At 38.8% G+C, this 19,454-nt stretch overlaps 1 protein-coding gene across 14 annotated transcripts in view; it reads left to right on the top strand.

Moving 5' to 3' along the window:
* The window catches only part of TTLL5 (tubulin tyrosine ligase like 5), a 271,668-nt gene that overhangs the window by 223,100 nt on the left and 29,114 nt on the right, over positions 1-19,454 (top strand). For 10 of the 14 annotated variants that reach the window (XM_045563403.1, XM_045563384.1, XM_045563377.1 and 7 more), the window contains 2 exons: positions 6,989-7,071; positions 11,068-11,189. The exons of 1 other annotated variant lie outside the window; for it this stretch is intronic. In XM_045563403.1, coding sequence (XP_045419359.1) covers positions 6,989-7,071; positions 11,068-11,189 — 205 coding nt within the window. Of the gene's footprint in view, positions 1-6,988; positions 7,072-11,067; positions 11,197-19,454 lie in introns of those variants that run through there. 3 more of the 14 variants (XM_045563414.1, XM_045563393.1, XM_045563334.1) reach the window with 2 other exon arrangements.

Below are 19,454 nucleotides of genomic sequence, written 5' to 3'. Positions count from 1 at the left end.
GACAGAAATACTGAATGACTTTATACTTAGGAAAAAAACAGCTGAATAATTGATATATAGTATATAGCTTTCAAACCAATAGAGGAGGGAAAGGAAAGGTAAATATAGCAACTTTATGAATCCATTGGAAGACAGGAAAAGAAAAAAGAAGCAAAGGAAAAGGATGGTAAATAGAGAACAAAAACTAAGATAGAAATGTCAAAATATACGTTAATAGATTATATTCTTCTATTAAAAAAGGGATAATCAAATTGCATCTTTTTAAAAGTTTAGTTATAGGCTGCTTAAAAGAAATGTACCTAAAGTAAAATCTCACAGAAAGGTAGAAAGTAAAAGGTTGCAAAAAGATAAACCATGAAAAAGTAATCAGAAGGAAAACTGGTATAGCAATATTAATATCAGATAAAATAGAATTAAGCAAAAATTATTCATAGGGATAAAGAAAAGAACTTGTATGTACTTCACATCACAAATTCAAAATATATAAATGCAAAGCTGACAAATTATAAGGAGAAACTGGCAAATCATCAATCATAGTGGGTAATTTATTTAAAATGTACTTCTGTCAGCAACTGATAGGTAACTCAAACAGAAACTACTGAGGATTTGAATATTTGAAGTGTAGAATTAATAGTTTTCTTTAATAAGTGGGTTTTAATCTTTTTGGACCATCACTCATAATAAAAAATATATTTTGTATGCAATCCCGTAAAAATAGCTATCTGTATGTATGTATATATATGAAATTTAAGTTTCACAAAATACTATTTTTTATTTTTTTTAATGCTGATTTTGAGCCTTTAAATTGATTTTACAACCCGTGTATGAGCCACAACTCATAGTCTGAAAAGCGCTAATAGCTATACATAGACTCCTGTACCCAACAGGAAGAATGTACATTGTTTTCATGTAGACGTGGAAAAGTTCACATACTATGTCATAAATGAAGGCTCCATAAATTTCCAAATATCAGTATCAAACAATTCACACTTTATCCACAAGCCACTTAAATTAGAAATAATAAAAAGAGGATTTAAAAAAAAAATCTGTGTTGAGAAATTTTAAAAAATAATATACCTATTACTCTTACATTAAAGAGATTATCATAATGTAAATTATAAAATATTTAGAACTGAAAGCTATGAAAATACTACATGTCAAATTTGTGGGATAGCTAAGACTATTCTCAAAAGTAAACTTTATCTTAAATATGTTTATTTGAAAGACAAGAGGGATTAAAAATAAGTGAGTTATTATTTTATTTGAAAACTATGAAAAGGGCAACAGAGTAAACTAATGAAAATAAAGAAAGGAGGGGAAATACAGAAATCACCTAGAACAGCTGGGCACATGGCAGAACATGAGAGAACAGTGCCTCAAATTGTGTCTGGCACATGATAGGGGTTCATTAAATAATTGTTGAAGGAATGAATGAAACTGACAAAAGCAATAGAGAAGATCAGCTCTGAGAAGACTAATGAATAAAAAGAAAAGGCCTACATAAATAATATCAGGAACAAAAAGGACTGTAACCACAAATACAGTGGAATAATGTGTAGTATATTTATAAAATGGAGTCCTGTGCACCACTACACAAAAGCTGACTTCACTAAATGTTTCTTGAATTGGTTTTGGAACCAATGAATATATGTTCTAATTGTTATTTTCTAAGGATTAGTATATTAGCTTCTATTTATGAAATGCATGTATAATCCCTGGACTGATAGATACAAGGAAGAGGCATGCATATATCTATGTGCTTGTAGGTATGTTGTAAGGAAAATTGTAAGATATTTAATTTGTGAGTAAGTGTTTGCTAAGAAAAGTTAGAGGATATATTCCTTTCTTGGGGAATTCATTTTTTTAACTTGCACTCAGGATTTCTTCTCTTCTCTGGGAATTGAAAGAGGCTGGTTATCACCTGTATTTTACAAAAGTGATCAAGTTTGGGGGTGTTTGTTTTCAGGACCTTCACAAATGCAGCCATGTCTGTTTTGCCACAGTCCTGGTAAGGTCAGCATTTCTAGCTCTTCCTGTAAAATCTTGAGCATTTTCCTTTTGTGGGTCCTTCCCTCTATAGAAAGGTCATCTCTGATGTGGTGGCATGAATCCAAGGTAAACTTTTACTAAACCATTGAAATAGAAAACTAGTACCCTTGTGTTAGAGATGTGGAAAGCCTTGAAAAGAACCCAAAGAGAAACAATATAGCACTAAACCACAGTCAACCTTGCGAAGTAATGAACAAAACAGACCTTAAAGAAAGCATATCACTTTCAGAAAAGTTTCCACCGATCAAAATAATGGGCAAAAAAAGAACAGAGGAAACCACAAATACAGGAAATGAAGATCCATGAAAAAGTACATCAGAGGCCTGACTAGCAAAATGGATAATGGAGATACTGCTCATTATAACCCTCTGGGACTGGTGACAATTTGTTATATGGGCTGACTATATGGTGTGGTCTTGATGCCAGTGGAATTCCTAGCAAGCCATTTGATTGGCTTATATTCCCTAAATAGAGACTTGCAGTAGAGGAAATTTTTCAAAATGATAAATACAGGCAATATTTCATCTTATGGGGATATTGTTTGTAATGCATCATTGAACAACTTCTTTAAAAGGCCCAGAGGAGCTGTCCTCTCAGAGTAGGAATAATGCTGATGTCAGGTTCTTTCTCAGACCTCAGAAAAATTGAAGAGGCAAGAGAAGGAGATAGGTGTGAAGCAAGTGAATCTAATTCAGGGTTAGGAAGCATACATTTAATATTTAAGGAAACTCTTTAGGTGCTAGCCATGAACATGTCCCAAGGAAAGAGATTGCCTTAGTTAAAAGGAGCACGTCACTATTCGTGGAATTCTTCTAATTCTTTGTTGCTACTGTATACAGCCACATTTCTTATTACAGTTTTTAAGTGGCTAAGCTAATCAGTCAGCCTGCCTTTAAGCAATTTTTAATAATCATTGACAGTCATCCTCAGAAAAGAGCCTGAATTCGGTCCATTACCATAGCTGAGATTATAGTAAGCCTCTAGCTCTCAACCTTTGACTCACTCTTCCCTCTCCGAGGCACTTGCACCATTTCCAAGAAGAGCAGTTAAGGACTAGATAATTCCCACCTGTCACGCTTCTTGGGTTTGAACTCTAACTTTTATCTAACATAAAGTTAATGGCATCTTTCTGGTCCCATCTTTTCAGTATTTCTCACTGTAAAACTCTTGTATAACTCATTTTATAACTCCAGTTTTTCTAAGTTCATCTTTAGCCGCTTATATTCTATGTGGACTATGATCAGAAAACAACAGATGTAATGGAGCTGTGTCAAACATGTATTTAACTTTGCACATTCAAGTGTTCAGAGAGGAGAATTATAATTTCAATAAAGTGGCTGATTCTATTAATATTTGGTGTTCCACTTAGGATAAGATGGGAGATGTGTTATTCCAATCAGTCTCAGTTCCTATGGGCCTTTGTTATAGGAAGAGCATCCTGCTGCACTATTATTTTCATGCTTAAAGATATGTATTTTATACAACACAGCCCTGTAGTATGAGCTCCCTACTTCATTTGGTACACATTTGAACAAGTTATTCTGACACTGACAGAAAAGATATTTCTCTATGTAAATAGGCTTATAGTAAATGCAGAGAGTGTCGATCAATATTCCTAAGTAAAAATGACAGTACTCCTGATAGTTAATGTTTATTTAATCCTTAGTATAACATACTGTACTAGGATGTGCTTCACATTCACCATCTTATTTAATCCTCAACAACCTATCAGGTAGGTCCTGTTATCCTGTTGTTAAACTACAGTAACTGACTTAAAGACAACCAAGGCATCACATACCTACCTCTCTGCATAAATATTTCCTAAAACACAGGTATTCCCAGGAAAGCAGCAAAGAATCATTGCAGGGGCAAGTGCAGATTAACATACAGGCTCTCAAGCTGTGTTTCAAAGGTTCTCATTTAGGAGTGGGTCATCCAGAAGTTGAAATGTATTTTCCCAAGGAAATGATGTTATCACAACAAAAGCATATTTACCCGCAGTGTGCCTGAAGTAATAACAGACCTAACCATTTTGTGCACCAGTGTTTCCATGGAAAAATTCACTCAAGAGTTTCCCCTTGGATTGCTAGGGACACATTTCTCCATCACAGAGGGAATGGGGACCCTATGGTAGAAACAGTAGAATCATTAGAAATGTTCGAATTCTGAATTAGTGGTGGCTCCCAAGGCCTTTGATGGGAGTTGATGGGAGGAAGGAGGATGAAAGAGTGAGTAGAACTGGGCACAGGGAGACACAGGGTCAGGAGATCTTGGGTGAGGATCAGGATAAAGCCTCTGAAGGTGAAGGGTGGGTTGGGGGTTTCAGAGAGGAGAGGGAGAAGGCTAGAGAGTGTTAGGGACCCAGAACTCATGGGTCTAACCCCCCAGGGACTCTTCTCACTCCCAGGCTGCTAGCTCCCTGTGCACTGCCTCTGTTTCTTCTACTGACCCAAAGATTTTCCCTGCCTGCTTCCTTTTTTGACTAGTCTGTGAAACTGAGAACAAGCACAGTGGCCCTAAGGGTTTTTAACTTCTGCAAAGGAAAGAGCCCATCCTAGGCCCTCTGGAAGTTTTCCTTTTTACTTGCTCACACAAGAGTAAATATCAGTCTACAGATGCTTTGGGTGGGTTTTGGGGTCCCAAAAGGGGCTGAAATAAAATGCTTAATTATTTCAAATGTAGCTCTCCAAGGCTGAGGCTTATGGGAAAAGGGAGAAGCCAAGCCCCCTGTTCCTTTCTCTCCTGCCTCTCTCCTTTCCCCCTTGTCCTCAAAATGAAAGTGGAAAGGAAAGAGTAGGGCAAATTTACAGCTTGCCAGAGGGGAAAGGCTGTACAACAGTGTGATACTTCCATAGATGCTGGACTGTATTTTTTTCAAGGGCATGTCTCTTTCAGGAGTGGGATTATGTGGGCGCCCCGCCCAAACCTCAGACTACCTTCCTGTTTACCTACTAGCCAATGTTTCCCTCCCTCCTCTGGGATATGAATCACCTGGACACCTGGGGCACTACCCAGGCCCACTGAGTCAGTATCTCCAAAGGAAGGCCTGCAAAGCCGCATGATTAAACAAGTGGCCCCAGGTGATTCCTGTCAAGAAGGTTTGGCAAACACTGCTGACTAGCCCCACCCCAGCCCACCCCCTTTGCTGGTCTTTAAAGTTTCCTAGGACATTCTAAGCTCACTTCTGCCTCAGAGTCATTATATATGCTATTTCTTCATGAAAAACTTTCCTTCTCCCTACTCTCGGCTAATGCCTGCTTCTCATAACTTCAGGACTCAACTGAAAGATCACTTCCCCAGAAAGACCATCCTAGACCACTCTCCTCACCATCTAAATCAGGTTCCCCTGCTTCATGCTCTCATAACACCTGGTGCTTTTTCTCCTTAACATTGATCACACAGATTGTATCTCATGTATTTGCTTTAATGTCTATTTCCCCACTAGTACTGAACACAGGAAATGCCTAATAAATATTTTTTGTGGGAATGAATGATTCAATGGAAAAGTAGTGTTGGGAGGGGGGTACTAAAGGTTGTCTTGGATGTTGCTCAACAACAACAAAGAACTGAGCATGTGAAAGCTTTACTCTCCCAGGTAAAATTTTTACTTGTGATCAAGGCAGATGGGCCCAACAAGTAAGTGTATTTATGGGCACAATGGGTCAGATTCTTTCGAAAAATATTTATTAAATATTTGATGTGTGCAAAATGCAATATTAGGAGCTATGAATACAACAGTGAGTAAAACTGATACAAACTGTCTTTATGGAGCTTGCATTCTGGCAAGGATGACAGATATTGGGCAACCGGTTATATAATTTTATAATTTTGATAAATGTAATGAAAGAGTTACAGAGAGTTATATGAGGCTATAAAAGGAAGACTTGACATGGTCTGTAGGATATCAGACTAATCCTAGAATTTCTGAGACATGTGACTGGGGAAGCTCTGCCCAGAGAATCATATATCTGTCCTGTCTCTTGTCAAAGTTTCTCAACCTCGGCATTATTGACATTTTGGACAAGGTAATTCTTTGTTTTGGAGCATTTTCCTGTGCACTATAGGATGTTTAGTGCATTGCTGGCCTCTATCCACCAGCTGCCAATAGCATCCCATAGTTGTAATAACCATAAATGTATAAATGTCTTGACATTGCCACATGTCCCAGGAGTGGGGGGTGGCAGGGACAGAAAAATCTGTCCCTCCTACCTTCCCCAGTTGAGAACCATTGCTCTACATGAAATTTTTTTTTGATGTGTTTTCTATGATTTATCTAAGTCAACACCAGGAATTTAATTTATTCAATAAACAAGTATTTATTGAGTACTTATGATCTGTCAGGCACTGTTCTAGGCACTGGAGACACAACAGTGATAAAGCCTGTACTTTCTTTTTTGAGACAGGGTCTCTCACTCTGTTGCGCAGGCCAGAGTGCAGTGGCACTATCATAGCTCACTACAGCCTCCAACTCCTGGGCTCAAGTGATCCTCCCACCTCAGCCTCCTAAGTAGCTGGGACTACAGGTGCCCACCACCACGCTTGAATAATTTTTTTATATCTTGTAGAGATGGGTCTCACTCTTGCTGAGGCTGGTCTCGAACTCCTGGGCTCAAGTGATCCTCCTGCCTTGGTATCCCAAAATGCTCAGATTACAGGCATGAGCCACCACGCCCAGCCAAAGCCTGTGCTTTCTTGGTGCTACATTCCAGTGGGGAGAAATGGACACTAAATTTTAAAATATGTAATACTTCAGAAGAAGGGTATAGGTTGGTCATAGAGCTCCTCTCTGAGAAGATGACATTTGAACAAAGTCTCAAAAGAAGCAAGGGAATGAGCCACATGAGAGGAAATGCCGGGAGCGGCAGGTGAAGCCATTGGAGGGCCTGTATTCACCTCGCCTTACTGTCTGCAGGTCTGACCAAGCTCCTTTGTGTTTCAGAGGGTCCTCCATAGAAGGGCAGCTGAATGGACTCCAGAGCAGCCTTAACCCTGCAGCCTTTGTGCCCATCACCAGCTCCACAGGTTAGTGGGCACCAGCTCTTCCTCAGGTGGGACAGCAGGGAAGGTGCTGGGCTTAGCACATCCTCTCTTCTGTCTCCAAAGAGAGTGCCAGTTCAAAGGACAAAGTATCCAGGCTCCTAAAGCATTGGCAAATGGGCATTTTTGTTATATTCTTCCTTAAAATAATTTCTAAAGCCTAGGGTAGACATTTTCTGGAACTAGTTTAGGGTAATTGAAGCTCCCTAGTCTGATAGAATGCTGTCAGATTTGCAGCATTTAGTAAAAATGCCGTATATTTTTATTAAAATTGACTAGTATTTTACTCTTTATATTGCATTTCCACATGTTGTATCTCTCACTTAGTCCTCACAACAGCCCTGTGAGGTTGATCTTCTTCTCTTCCCCCCATAAGGAAACTGAGGCTCAGAAAGTTGAGGGGCTTGTAATGGGTTATACATGGATGCAGAGCTGAAGCTCTGGTCATTGATGCAGGTCTTGTCGTGCTAGTGCCACAATCTATTGACAGTTTGTTACTGAGAGCCTGAAGCCTCTCAGCGTAGGTGTGTACATATAAGTTAGGCAATGTTGGTCCAGAGATAGTTTGCTATGAATAATGACAATAAAAATGCAATACCAAGTAATCAGAAAATTGAAAGAAAATCACTTTGATTCAATTGAATAAGTATTATTAAGCACCTGGAGAAAGGAGCACACTGGGCACTGAGATGCATACAGGGTAAACGAGTCAGGCTCCGCTCTCAGGGAACTTCCAGACTCATGGAGGTAGAAAAGTCAGCAGGAATGTGCCACACTGTGGGTGGTATTGGGTACCTGGGGCACACAGAATAACAATAGACAACACTGACTGAGCATTTGCTGAGTGTCTGAATACTGTACATGTCAAAATTCATTCACTATACAGGCATAGAATGTAGGAACTGTAGTCCGCATTTTATGGCTGAAGAAATAAAAGCTCAGACAGATTATGAAGCTTGTCTAAAATCTCACAGCTGGTAAATACTGGGACAGTATTTGAACCCAAGCATTTGAGCCCAGATCCTTAGGGACTGAGGAGGGATTCCTAGAGGAAGAAACACTGAAGCTGAGACTTGAAGATGGACAAATCAGCCAGGATAGGGAAGGCATGAGATAAAATGAGTTCCAGGAAGAGGGAACGGTATGTCAAAGGCTGGGAGCAGTAAAAACATGCTGTGTTTTGCAGGCCCCTGCGGGTCAGTGTGGCTGGGGACGGGTGTGAGCGAGGAGTGGCAAGAGGAAAGGTTGTGAGGCAGCAGAAATGGCTTATGAGCCATGTAGGGAACTTGGTCATTGTCCTGACACCAGAAAGGAGCCATGGAGGAGTTTCAAGCAGGGGTGTGAGGGGTGGGGATGTGGTTTGACATAATACACCTTAAAATGATTATGAGATCTCTGAGAAGCCCAGATACTTGGCTGCGGTTGGGGATAATGACATATCACTCATAGGCTTATTGTGAGGAATAAACGAAGCAGTATGTATGGAAGGGCTCTAACTACACTCAGGTCAGGTAATATTATGATAGGAGTTTAAAGATTTTTCTCCCTTGAAAACCTGAATTCAAGAAATATTTGATGGGTATCTACTCACTCCCTCCCTCCCCCCACCAAAAAAAAAAAGAATTAGTAGAAGTAAAATTTCTACCTAGAATTGGACTGAGAAGTGATGGCTCAGAGAATCATGGCCAAGTTTAAAGGATTTTTGTGAGATATCTGTTGGAGCCCCTTCAGCTCTTCAAATTTGTGTTAAGCTTTAGAAGTCTGCAAAGCCTAGGAGATCAGGAAACCTGGACTACTTGATTTGCATGTCTAATTGATAAATTAAGTATCACCTTGAAATCTATATGCTCTCTAGCTAGCAAGTTGGAAACTTGAGGGGTCAGGTGGGACATACTTGTAACATCTTAACCATGAATTCATGTTTACTGACTCTTGGTGAAGATATTTAGAAAATTTTGTGACAGTCATACTGAATTTGATATCAGCATGAAACCACAGAGCAAGGAGAAGTTGTGCTTCCTCCTGACTTGTAATATTGACATTTCCCCTACTTCTGCCTTAAGGTAACAAGCAGATTGTTCTTCTTGCCTTGTTTAGATCGCTTGTTATTTACTGCTTTTGTCACCAAATGACTTTGGGCCTCTAAATTCCCTTGAATTTGTTTCTACTCTATGATTTTCCTGGTGTTCCCGATCCTTAGTTAAAGAAACACCGAGGAGCATGATATAGCAAGGTTCAGGCATTTTCCATACTTCTCAATAAACATTTTACTCGCAGTCTTAGTAACTAATTCTGTTACAGTTACTTATACAACTAGTTAGTTAACTGCCTGGAATATCTGTGTTTCAACTACAAAGCATGTGTTTTCTATATTGCAAGTAGATTTAAAGCAGTTATTCTAGGGGTTCAGAAGGGTGTCCTAAGAAAAGGAGGTTAAGTTGCTAGTAGTAGCATTTTTCTTTAAACTCACAAGAAAGGAGAACAACCACCATAATAAGTCAAAAAGTTTACACTCCTGTACTGGTTGGGAAGTTTGTGCCTATATGGAATCCCTGAACTTTCTATGGAAGGTGTTTAGTCCCTGTCTGGTCCCGTTAACTCAGTTGGTTAAACTGAGTTGTATTAATGAGTGCATGAATATAGCCCAGTGTCTGTTTCCTGGCCCCTTAACGCATTCCCTAAGTCTGGCCTCCCAGGCTTTGAACTGTGTGACTTTGTTTCTCAGTCTGAATAAGATAGTGATTTGTCCTAGGGCACTGTTGAAAAACAATTCAGAGTCCTTTCCTACTGATGGTGGACTAATGACATTCTTTTCATTATGAGTATTAAATGAGATATAGTGAATGTGAAAGCTCCTAGCAGAGTGCCTGGAATGCTCCATGAATGTTACTTTTCTTTGACTTTTCTAATCTTGGGCTATGTATTTGAAGTTTGCTATGGAAAGAAAGGTGTAGAGTCAGCAAATTGGGAAATTTGAGAAGGAAGCTCCAGTGAGGGCCGTTGGCCCAAAGCCAATGTCATGGCCTTCCTTCTTTATAACCATGACGTTCTTGAGTTCTGAAGTGGTGATGGTGAACTAAAATAGCAGTGAGCAACAGATTAGATAACTGACATTTCTCTCGTGCTGATTTGATAATGTAAACTACCATTATTATAGGAGCCTGAAGCCACACCAGTTGCCCTCATCCCTGGCCCTTGGCTTCTGCTGCCTAAGCCTTTCCTATCCTGGAGTCCAACTTTTCCCCACCCTCTTCTATTTTTAAGCTCTTATTGGTCTGTAGTTGGTGGAAGAGACCTTACCACCTTTTGAAAATCAGTGATGGATTTCATTTACAAGAAGTGAGAAGTGATATCCTTGTTAAATGTTTATTGTTTTAGGCCCTGCTAAAATGTGCTATATAGCTTTGTGCTCTTTGCGTGGGGATGGGTCAACAACATGTCAGTGTGACTCTGCCTGCCCACTTCATTGTGTCCCTGAGACAACAGGAGAAAGGAACTTATTTTAATATAAAGTAAACCCAGTGGAGCTTAAACCCTAAGGATCTAGAAGTCACTTTAACTTTCAAGTGAAATTATTTGCCTGGAAGCTCTCCGTGGAATGACCTATTTTCATTATCAAATTCTTATTCTCTTCACCACACATTATATACTTGTTGGAGCTCCTAGGTGGATCAGGAGTATTTTATGAAAATAAAAATAAATAAGGCTTTTGAGATGCTTGCCCTAGTGTTCTATACCCTTTACTGCTCCTAAAACATTCTTTTCTCTCCAGGAACAGAGGGGTAAGAATTTGGGTTGATTACCCACTTTTATTCTGTTCAAAGCAAAAGAGAGGCTGTGGATTTGGTGTTTGGCAGGAAATGGGGTGGCAGCATCTGGGAGGATAGTGATCCCCTTACCTAGGTTTACATTTGACCTCTTGTCCTTCGGGCCAAGATCAAATATAGTGTTAAGTAGGGATTTTTTTTTTCCATTTTTCAGGATCTTTGGAATCTTCCCAAGTTATTTTCGCCAGATCCAAACCCTTGCCCACACAGTCTGGAGCCCTTGCTACAGTTATAGAACAGAGAAAATCAAAGTCGGTGAAGTCAGGGCCAATTTAAGGTAACAGTAAGAATAAAAGCATATTTTTATCATTTTCACTTGCTGACTTTATGCCAGAGCAAGAGACTTGGTAGCTATCAAGAGAAGTGATAGCTTTTCAAAATAACAGTGAAGCTGGCCTTTATAAAAACTAAAGCTCAGGAGTCTCCAAAACTATGGGTCGAAGTTGAGCTACAAATAGCTTGTGCCTATAATGGTCTACCAGTAGGTGGTGCTGTGGCAGTAAGAAATTTCTCCACTGTTACTTCAGGCTTTTATTTAAAAATACGGGGACTTTGAGACAAAACAAAGAAAGAAACTAAAGCCATAATTGAATTATCACAGGTAAAGTGTAACACAATATATGGGAAAACACATTTGAAGGTCAGGTTGCAATAGTCTCAAGAAGAACGGATATTATCAAAGAAGGCTTTTAGACTAGAGTTAGGTAGTTTGTGAACTGGACTTTCAGATAATGGGAGGCAAGGAGGCAATAAATTTTTGGTCTTAAATTTTGCTCAGGTTGATGAATTAATTATGCTTTTTACTGAGTTATTTAAAATAAACATATGCTATAATTGGCAGCAAAACAAACTATATACCCCAGCCTACACCTATCCAAAAAAAAACTCATACATTGAGGAATGATCTAACTTGATCTTGTGAAGCTGTATCCACACTTCCCCAGTGCTGCCCTCAGTATTTTGTTCCCAGCTGTGGCCTTCAAAACTTTCCAGAAAATTCTGTGAGACTTCAAGGCTTTGATGATTCCTTTCCTCTTTGCTCTGCCCTATACTCTAAAGCATTAATGACACACCTGCTATGAGTTTAATACTCTTTTTACCTCTAGGGGAATATTTAAAAACTTCTTTGAAAAGCATTATTCATCAGAATACCCCAGGAGAGCAAAGGAGAGAGGGAAATTATTTACCCACCACAGGATTCATTTACATTGGATCAGCAAGCTTCAAATATCTTTCCCTAGCCCATCTAAACTCTTTCCAGAAAGGAATGAGAAAAGAGAAGGGAACACCAAATCCATGGCTTGGTCATCTACCAAAATGTACCAGAGAAAGTGAAAACAACCAGAGTTCTATTGGTGATACTTAGCCAATGGGCCTTTCATTCTGATGCTAAGCAGCCTGTCCAATGATGAACAACTAATAAAATATAGAAAACTAAAGTGAGAAGGTCAATATTTCCTTCAGGAGACTGGCAGCCAGAAGAATGAATGTGACATCAGGCTCCAAACCAAACTGATGGTCTGCCAAGAAGTAATCATGTCCATCCGTTTCCAGTACTGTGAGCCTTGGACCTGCCACAGTTGTAATATCACTTTCCTTGAACCTCTTTCATCAGTATCCCTTACAATCTACCCTGAACATTACATGGCAAAATAGGATCATCAGCCGAGAAGCCTTGGGAAAGAGCCCATCTCTCAACATTTAGATCTTTGTTGCAAACACAGTCCTGCTGAGCCCAAGCCATACATAAGCTAGGGATGACTGATGCTGTGCTCTGTGGTAAGGTGCTCAGGTGAGCGTAAAGTGCTTTGTGATGCTGTGCTCAGGTGGTAAGGCAACATGCCAGGTGTGTGTGTATGGATGAAGAAGACAGAGCAGCTCGGAAGGTCTCAGAAATCCAGCCTCCCATGGTGCAGCATAACTGCTAGTAAGCTGCAGAGGCAGGCCTACCAGCCTGGCATGTGGCAGATGGTGGTGAGTTGCCTCTCCTTGAGCAGGGAATTAGGTAGTTTGCAGAATGAGGAGGCAGAACCCCAGAGGCTGCAGCTCATCGTCCAAAGCATGCTTTCTTTTTGTTGTGAATGCACTGTAGACAGCAGAGCTCCTTCAACCACAATCACACAAACAAATGTCACGACCAGCTGTGACAGTCCTAGAACCTCTTTACATCTGGGTTTAGGGAGGGCATCAGGTTAGATGAGAGAATTTGAATTGTGTTTGTATGACATGTTTTATAATACTGAGAAAATATCAGTTGTCCTTATCAAAGAGTGGAGGGAGCTATGCTAGCTATGCTACTGGAAGAGTATTAGGAACCTCAGCCTATCTAAGAGCCCTATATGCTGCCCTCAGCAAGTGTTGTGTTTAAATACAGACATTGTTCTTTGTTTTCTCAGATTCTGTATGGTGTATTTGGCATCTGGACATCACAGGGCCAATTATATTAACTACATTTTCTGTATTCTTGATGCTCTGGCATTTTGGGGGTCTTATAGACCCACGGAAAGATTGCCCCTTCCAGGACTAGTTAATTCTTAAAGATAATAACAACTTCTCCATGAGTACACCTTTTATATGCAAACCAACCAATCCCAAGTTTCTACCCCCAACTACTTCCTTATCTAACTCTCCTATACCAAGCCAAAACTTCTCCTGCCCTAAATCATCTCAGGGCCAGGTACCAGGTAACTAGATACCATCCCTATATCTCAAAGTCTGCCAGAATTATTCAGACTAACTAATCCAAAGCTGCTTACTTGCCTTGCCTTGCCTTTCCCACATAAACTCCAATAAGGGCTCTGGCCTAGACTTTCCCCAACACACACTCCTCTCTTCTGCCTCCTGACCAACACTGGTCCTTTCCCTGTGACCCTGTGTGGTGTGCAGTGACCCCTCTTTCTGGAGCCCATGGGAATAATCAACATCTTCCAAGCCTTGTTTTCATTTCATCCAGTGGCCACATCAACTTTACCATACCATATCCAACGTGTACATTCTTAGAACAGACATCAAGAAGAAAAATGTCTTTAATTTGCAGTACAAGGAACCAGGAAAAAATATGAATTAGGTTTGTATCACCCAGTTCTAAGGAACTGGTCATAGCGCTTCATTACAGGCTGGTATTACACAGTGATATGTTAACAGTACATGTTTTGCTAGTGTAGATTGGGCTGCAGCCACACAAGAAGGATGTGGATCCCTCTACGAGGCAAAATCGCCTGGCTGTCAGCCATTGAAATTTCATGCTTTCCTGTCCTGAAGCCTCTTTCATTTCATTTAGTAACTGTTTCTATTAATACATTCAGAAACAAAACTCAAATATAACTAAACAACCTGGTTAGAAGTTGGGAAAAGACAACCTGGCTTTTGGTTTGGGGGGAAAAGTGGGGGTAGTTCTAAGAACCTACCCAAAGGGAATTCATTTGCCTTAAAACCAGAGCACTGTATTTCTGACACAGATGAAGAAATAGGCTACTAAGAAAGATAACATCTGCAAATTGATATTGTCTCTTGCTAAACTGGCAAAATCCCAAGAGAAGAGTGATGATTCTTCAATTGTTAACAATTACTACTTTGTTATAAAGAGACAAGGGAAGTGCAGTGGCCCCTTTCTCAAATTACACTTATGTTACAGAAACACACACATCTTCTGGAAAAAATGCCTGGCACCTTGGATTGTTAAAGTTGCACCTACCACTGCATCTTGTAGCAAAGTTGTATGGTCTATGTAATATCCATTCACATTGAGTGGAAGAAGATCCAGTCTATTCTTGTAGTCCTGAACGGGACAAGTAACCACATAAGACTGCCTCACTCTGTGAGTCTTTATACATATCACTCCGGGTTATCAATCCATTCTCTGTGGTTATCCATCCTATGAACCCACACACCTTGCTGCTAGTTTCAATGGGATGCTTGTTGTAGCCACATACCTTTGCTTTACTAACCTTATATCCTCAGGACATAATTGCTTCTGAAAGTTCTAAAGAAAGAAAATGGCATGTTAAGCCATGCCTGTCTTTGGAAAAAAGCAAGCTTTCCACATGGAAATATTTACAACTTTGCTTACCTGATCTACAGAGTTTGAACTAGGCCCCAAAGAGTGTAGGTGTATAACTGCAGGGCTTGAAGAATGATGACTTGACTTGAAGTGTATTGCCCTGTTGGCATGATTGGCATTGATATTTATCCTTTATTCTTTCAAATTAGGATTATAAAGAAAAAGACTCAGATTCTCTTAAGTCCTCAAAATGAAGAGCATCACTAGTAAAACTAAAACAGTAGTCTCTTACCCTTCTTAGTTTTCATCTTCCAAACATGCAGTTTTCAGTTAGCACCATAGGTCTCAAGGCTCTCTCTTCTCTTGAAACCCAAAATCCCAGCTATCCAGTCTGATACCAGAGAAGGAAGGGCTTGAATGTGTGGACTATCCCTGTAACTACAATAAAACATAGTACCCCGAGTATAAAATGGGGATAGAAGTTGAAAATCAAGCCTGGTTTTAGGATGATGGAGTGAAGAAAAATCAGCTAGTTAGACATTGCTATAGTAGTAGTATTTGTTTGTTTGTTATTAGGTAGAAGAACCATTCTTTTTTATATATTTTTAACTGAAAAGTGACTTTGAGGCTTTTTCCCCCCCTTCTCTTCTTTTGTAATTTGTCACAGGAAATTAAGGCCTGTGCCAAGCCCAGATGAAGTTATTTTGGAATTTGACAAGAGTTTTTTAACTTATTATGCCTGAGCTTCAAATTGTGTTAGATAATAGATTGTTCAGAGTTTTTAATCAGATACTGGAATACGGAATTTTCAAAACCACAACTCTTTCTTAGAAATATGACTTTTCTCAGGCCTTTTGTTTTATATTTATTCATCCTTTTTACTATTCTCCGAAATAAATCACCGCTGTACATGTGTACATATACTTACCCTCCTCTTTATGCAGAGGATTTGAGTTATCCTCAACAGCCTTTTGATTATCAAGAAGAGAGATTCCCTCGATTTACCTCTGTTAAGGGAAGTTACTGCATATAAACACAGAGAAGAAACAGTCTCAAGAGCCATACCTCATGAAAACCTGCAGCCTGATTTGAGGTAATTAGCAGCTCTACTGGCTAAACAACAACTCTGTTAGTTCATCCCTGTGACCAGGTTGTTTGTTGTCTCCTCAGCAGGTGTCTTCTGCTGTTACCCAGGTTAACAACTGTGCCCTACTCAGGACTCAACCTCTCTCTGTGGGATTGTTTTCCTTCTCTTTTCTTTCTTTTTTTTTTTTTTTTGCATGCAGTTTTTAGAAAACATGATCGGAATACTTCCCATTCATTCATCCAGCAAAGCGCCACAGGTGGGCAGAGCTCTCCCAGGCCATAGCTGGCCTAAAGTAGGCGATGGCTGCCTTCCAGACAGACGCTGGCCTGGTACTAGGGTAGCATCATTATGTGATACAAAGCTGCCAATTTATGCATTTCTGGAAATTTTCTTCAATGGGATTATGGCTAGACATATACAACATAGACTTTTCATCTCTAGTATAAGGGTCTTAAAATATAAAACCACATGCAGTAAAATAAAATAATAAAATATGAAGGGTAAATCAGAGCCAAAACCAAGATAATTCAAATTTTTCAAATATATGGTGAAATAAATTTACTATAATTGAGGTGAAATTTGGTTCTGAATCTCCTGACATCCAGGACAAACAGGGAAACATGATAAATTGGAGTATATAGTTCTTATTATTAAGAAAAAGAATACTCTGGGGGAAAATCAAGCTTTTTCCTAGTTTTCATTCTAAAGGAAGTATTTTACATACTTTATAGAGAGGACACTAAATGAAGTAGTAGTCAGTCAACAGCTAACCAACTATTAAAGTAGTACAGTAGTAGCTTGTTAGTCAACAAGCCAACGTAGTGATGTGTTTCATATAGCTACTTCTTGGCATGAACTACACAAAGGTAAAGTGTTATAGTACACGTCAATGAAGACAGTTTTATAAGGGGTCAAAACTAACATAATCTAAGTCTCTGTGTCCATATAATCGAAGGGCAATTTAATGGTTATTTATAGGACTGGATGAATTGCTGTATCTTAGACAATCCTAAATGTAACTTCTCTCAATTGTTTGATAAGAATTAATTGTGCTCTTAAGCAAGGGCCTATATACCTTGTGTTTTATCTTGCTGTTTGAAGATGCATCTATATGATTTGGAAAGCAGGTGGCAGAGGTAATATCTCCTGAAAACTGGAAGCTAAGCTGTATTCTCATCTCTCATGGCATGTTTGCCCTCTGCTCCTTTATTTACACACACAGTTTCTTCTGCCTGGACACCATCTCTCCACCTTTGCCTCCTCCCTCACCAATCAATATGCTTCATTCCTATGGGTCTTCAACTCCTTTCCTCCTGTCCAGCCCTACCCTATTCCCACCTCCAATCTGATTTACATGCTTTTGACTCTGCACCAATAGAACTCGGTGATTACCTCCATCATGCTTTTGCAACACTCTGCTGTCTTTATAGATTACTTGACTGTTTGCTCCACTAGGCTGTAATTCCCAGGAAGGCAAGGATCAGGTCCAATTTGACTCTGAAAGCCCAGGCCCTAGCACAGTAGCCCATAGTAGAGGTTCAAGAAATTCTGGTTGATTGATAAAGGCAAAAAAATAAAAATAAAAAATAAAGTGACAAAAGAAATAACAACAAAAAAAAGAAACTCTGATTGAATAGTTGAATGTGTGAATTTTCATAATTCTGCCTTTGCTTATTCTTTTACTGACATTTGGAATATCTGTCTACATATACAAATTCTTCCTATCCCCTAAGGGTCCAATTAAGTTGTATCTTGTCTTGTAACCCTTGCTCTTATACATAATTACATTTATCTTGCCATTTTTTTAAATTCTCAGACCCAGCCTGGACAACATAGCAAGACCCTGACTCTATGAAAGTTTTAAAATTTAATTAATTAATTAATTTCCTAGAGACATAAAATTTATATTGCAAAGTTTAACACTTCATATATTTTGTCATCTTTAATCACTATTCTCTTCTTGGATAAATTGTCCCGTCAATAAGACCATAAATTCCTTGAGGGCAGAATTGAATCCCTAACAGCACCCGAAGTGCTTCATTACCTTGTAATGTAGACCCTAAAGAAAAGAATACATATATACATAAAATTTGTCAAAAAATAATCTATGCCCTCTATTTACCTGGCTTCAAGTAAAATGCCTAACCTCAAAAGATAAAATCTTCTAATGAAGATATCATAAATAATGAATTTTACTATTAAAAAATCTTGAAAATCACAATAACCTTCCTTATAAATTACCTAGTGTTTCTATCCTATTTCTTGCAATATTATAAAACTACTTCCTATAAAATAATGAGTGAATGATCACTGCTCTTCAGAAAACCTCTGATACACATTCATAGCCTTACTATAAACTTATTTGTTACAGTGCAGATTTCAGTATGAAGATGTTCTATTTTAGACTATATTCAAGGATCTCATTAGAAGGGAACAAGTTAAAATGAGGCTTATTTGGAAAATATTATCCTTCAGCCTTTACACTCCCTAATTAATTGGAGCTCTTCCACTTTATCACACAGATCAGGTTTTGCTTTTGAACACTGAATTGTCTTTTGTATTCTCTTCTGAACTTTCCATGAATTCTTTAGACTCCTCTTAAAGTATACAATACCTGAAACTGGACACCACCCTCTACTATGAGAGTTATGACTAGTGTTGAGTATTGTGTAAAATCTATCATCATGGTTCCAGAGTCATATGTTACACTTTATATGTATACAGTATTCTCAGAAACATCATGACTATCGTTGTCAGTAACTATACCTAAATTTTGTAAAAATTCCAGCATGCAGGAAGGAAAGTGCATAACTCTGAAGTTAGATCTATTACTTCCCAGTTGGCAACTTTGGGCTAATCAGTTAGCCTCTTTGGGTGTTAGTTTCCTCATATATTCAATAAGCATGAAAATATCAATCTTGCAGGATTGGGATGTAAAGATTATAGATTACCTCAACAGTAACCAAAAATCCCTATGTAAAAATGTGCTTGAATAGACATTTCTTCAAAGAAGATATACAAATGGCTAATAAGCACATGAAAAGATGTTCAACATCACTAATCATAAGGGAAATGCAAATCAAAATCCACAGTGAGATACCACTTCATACCCATTAGGATAGCTACTATTCAAAAAGAAAAAAATAAATGTTGGGGAGGATGTGGAGGTTATTAGAACTCTTGTGCACTGTTGGTCGGAATTTAAAATGGTTCAACCTCTGTGGAAAAGAATATGGTGGTTCCTCAAAAAATTAAAAATAGAATTACCGTTATGTTCCAGCAATTTTGCTTTTATGTATGTACCCAAAAGAATTGAAAGCAGGGACTTGAACAGATTTATACACCCATTTTCATAACATTATTATTCATAATAGCCAAAGAGTGGAAGCATCCCAAGTGTCTACCAGCTGATAAATGAATAAACAAAATGTAGTATATACATACAATAGAATGT

Source organism: Lemur catta, chromosome 1 (genome assembly GCF_020740605.2).
Source record: "Lemur catta isolate mLemCat1 chromosome 1, mLemCat1.pri, whole genome shotgun sequence".
NCBI classification, from domain to species: domain Eukaryota; kingdom Metazoa; phylum Chordata; class Mammalia; order Primates; family Lemuridae; genus Lemur; species Lemur catta.
This window is presented reverse-complemented; position numbering and strand designations above follow the sequence as displayed.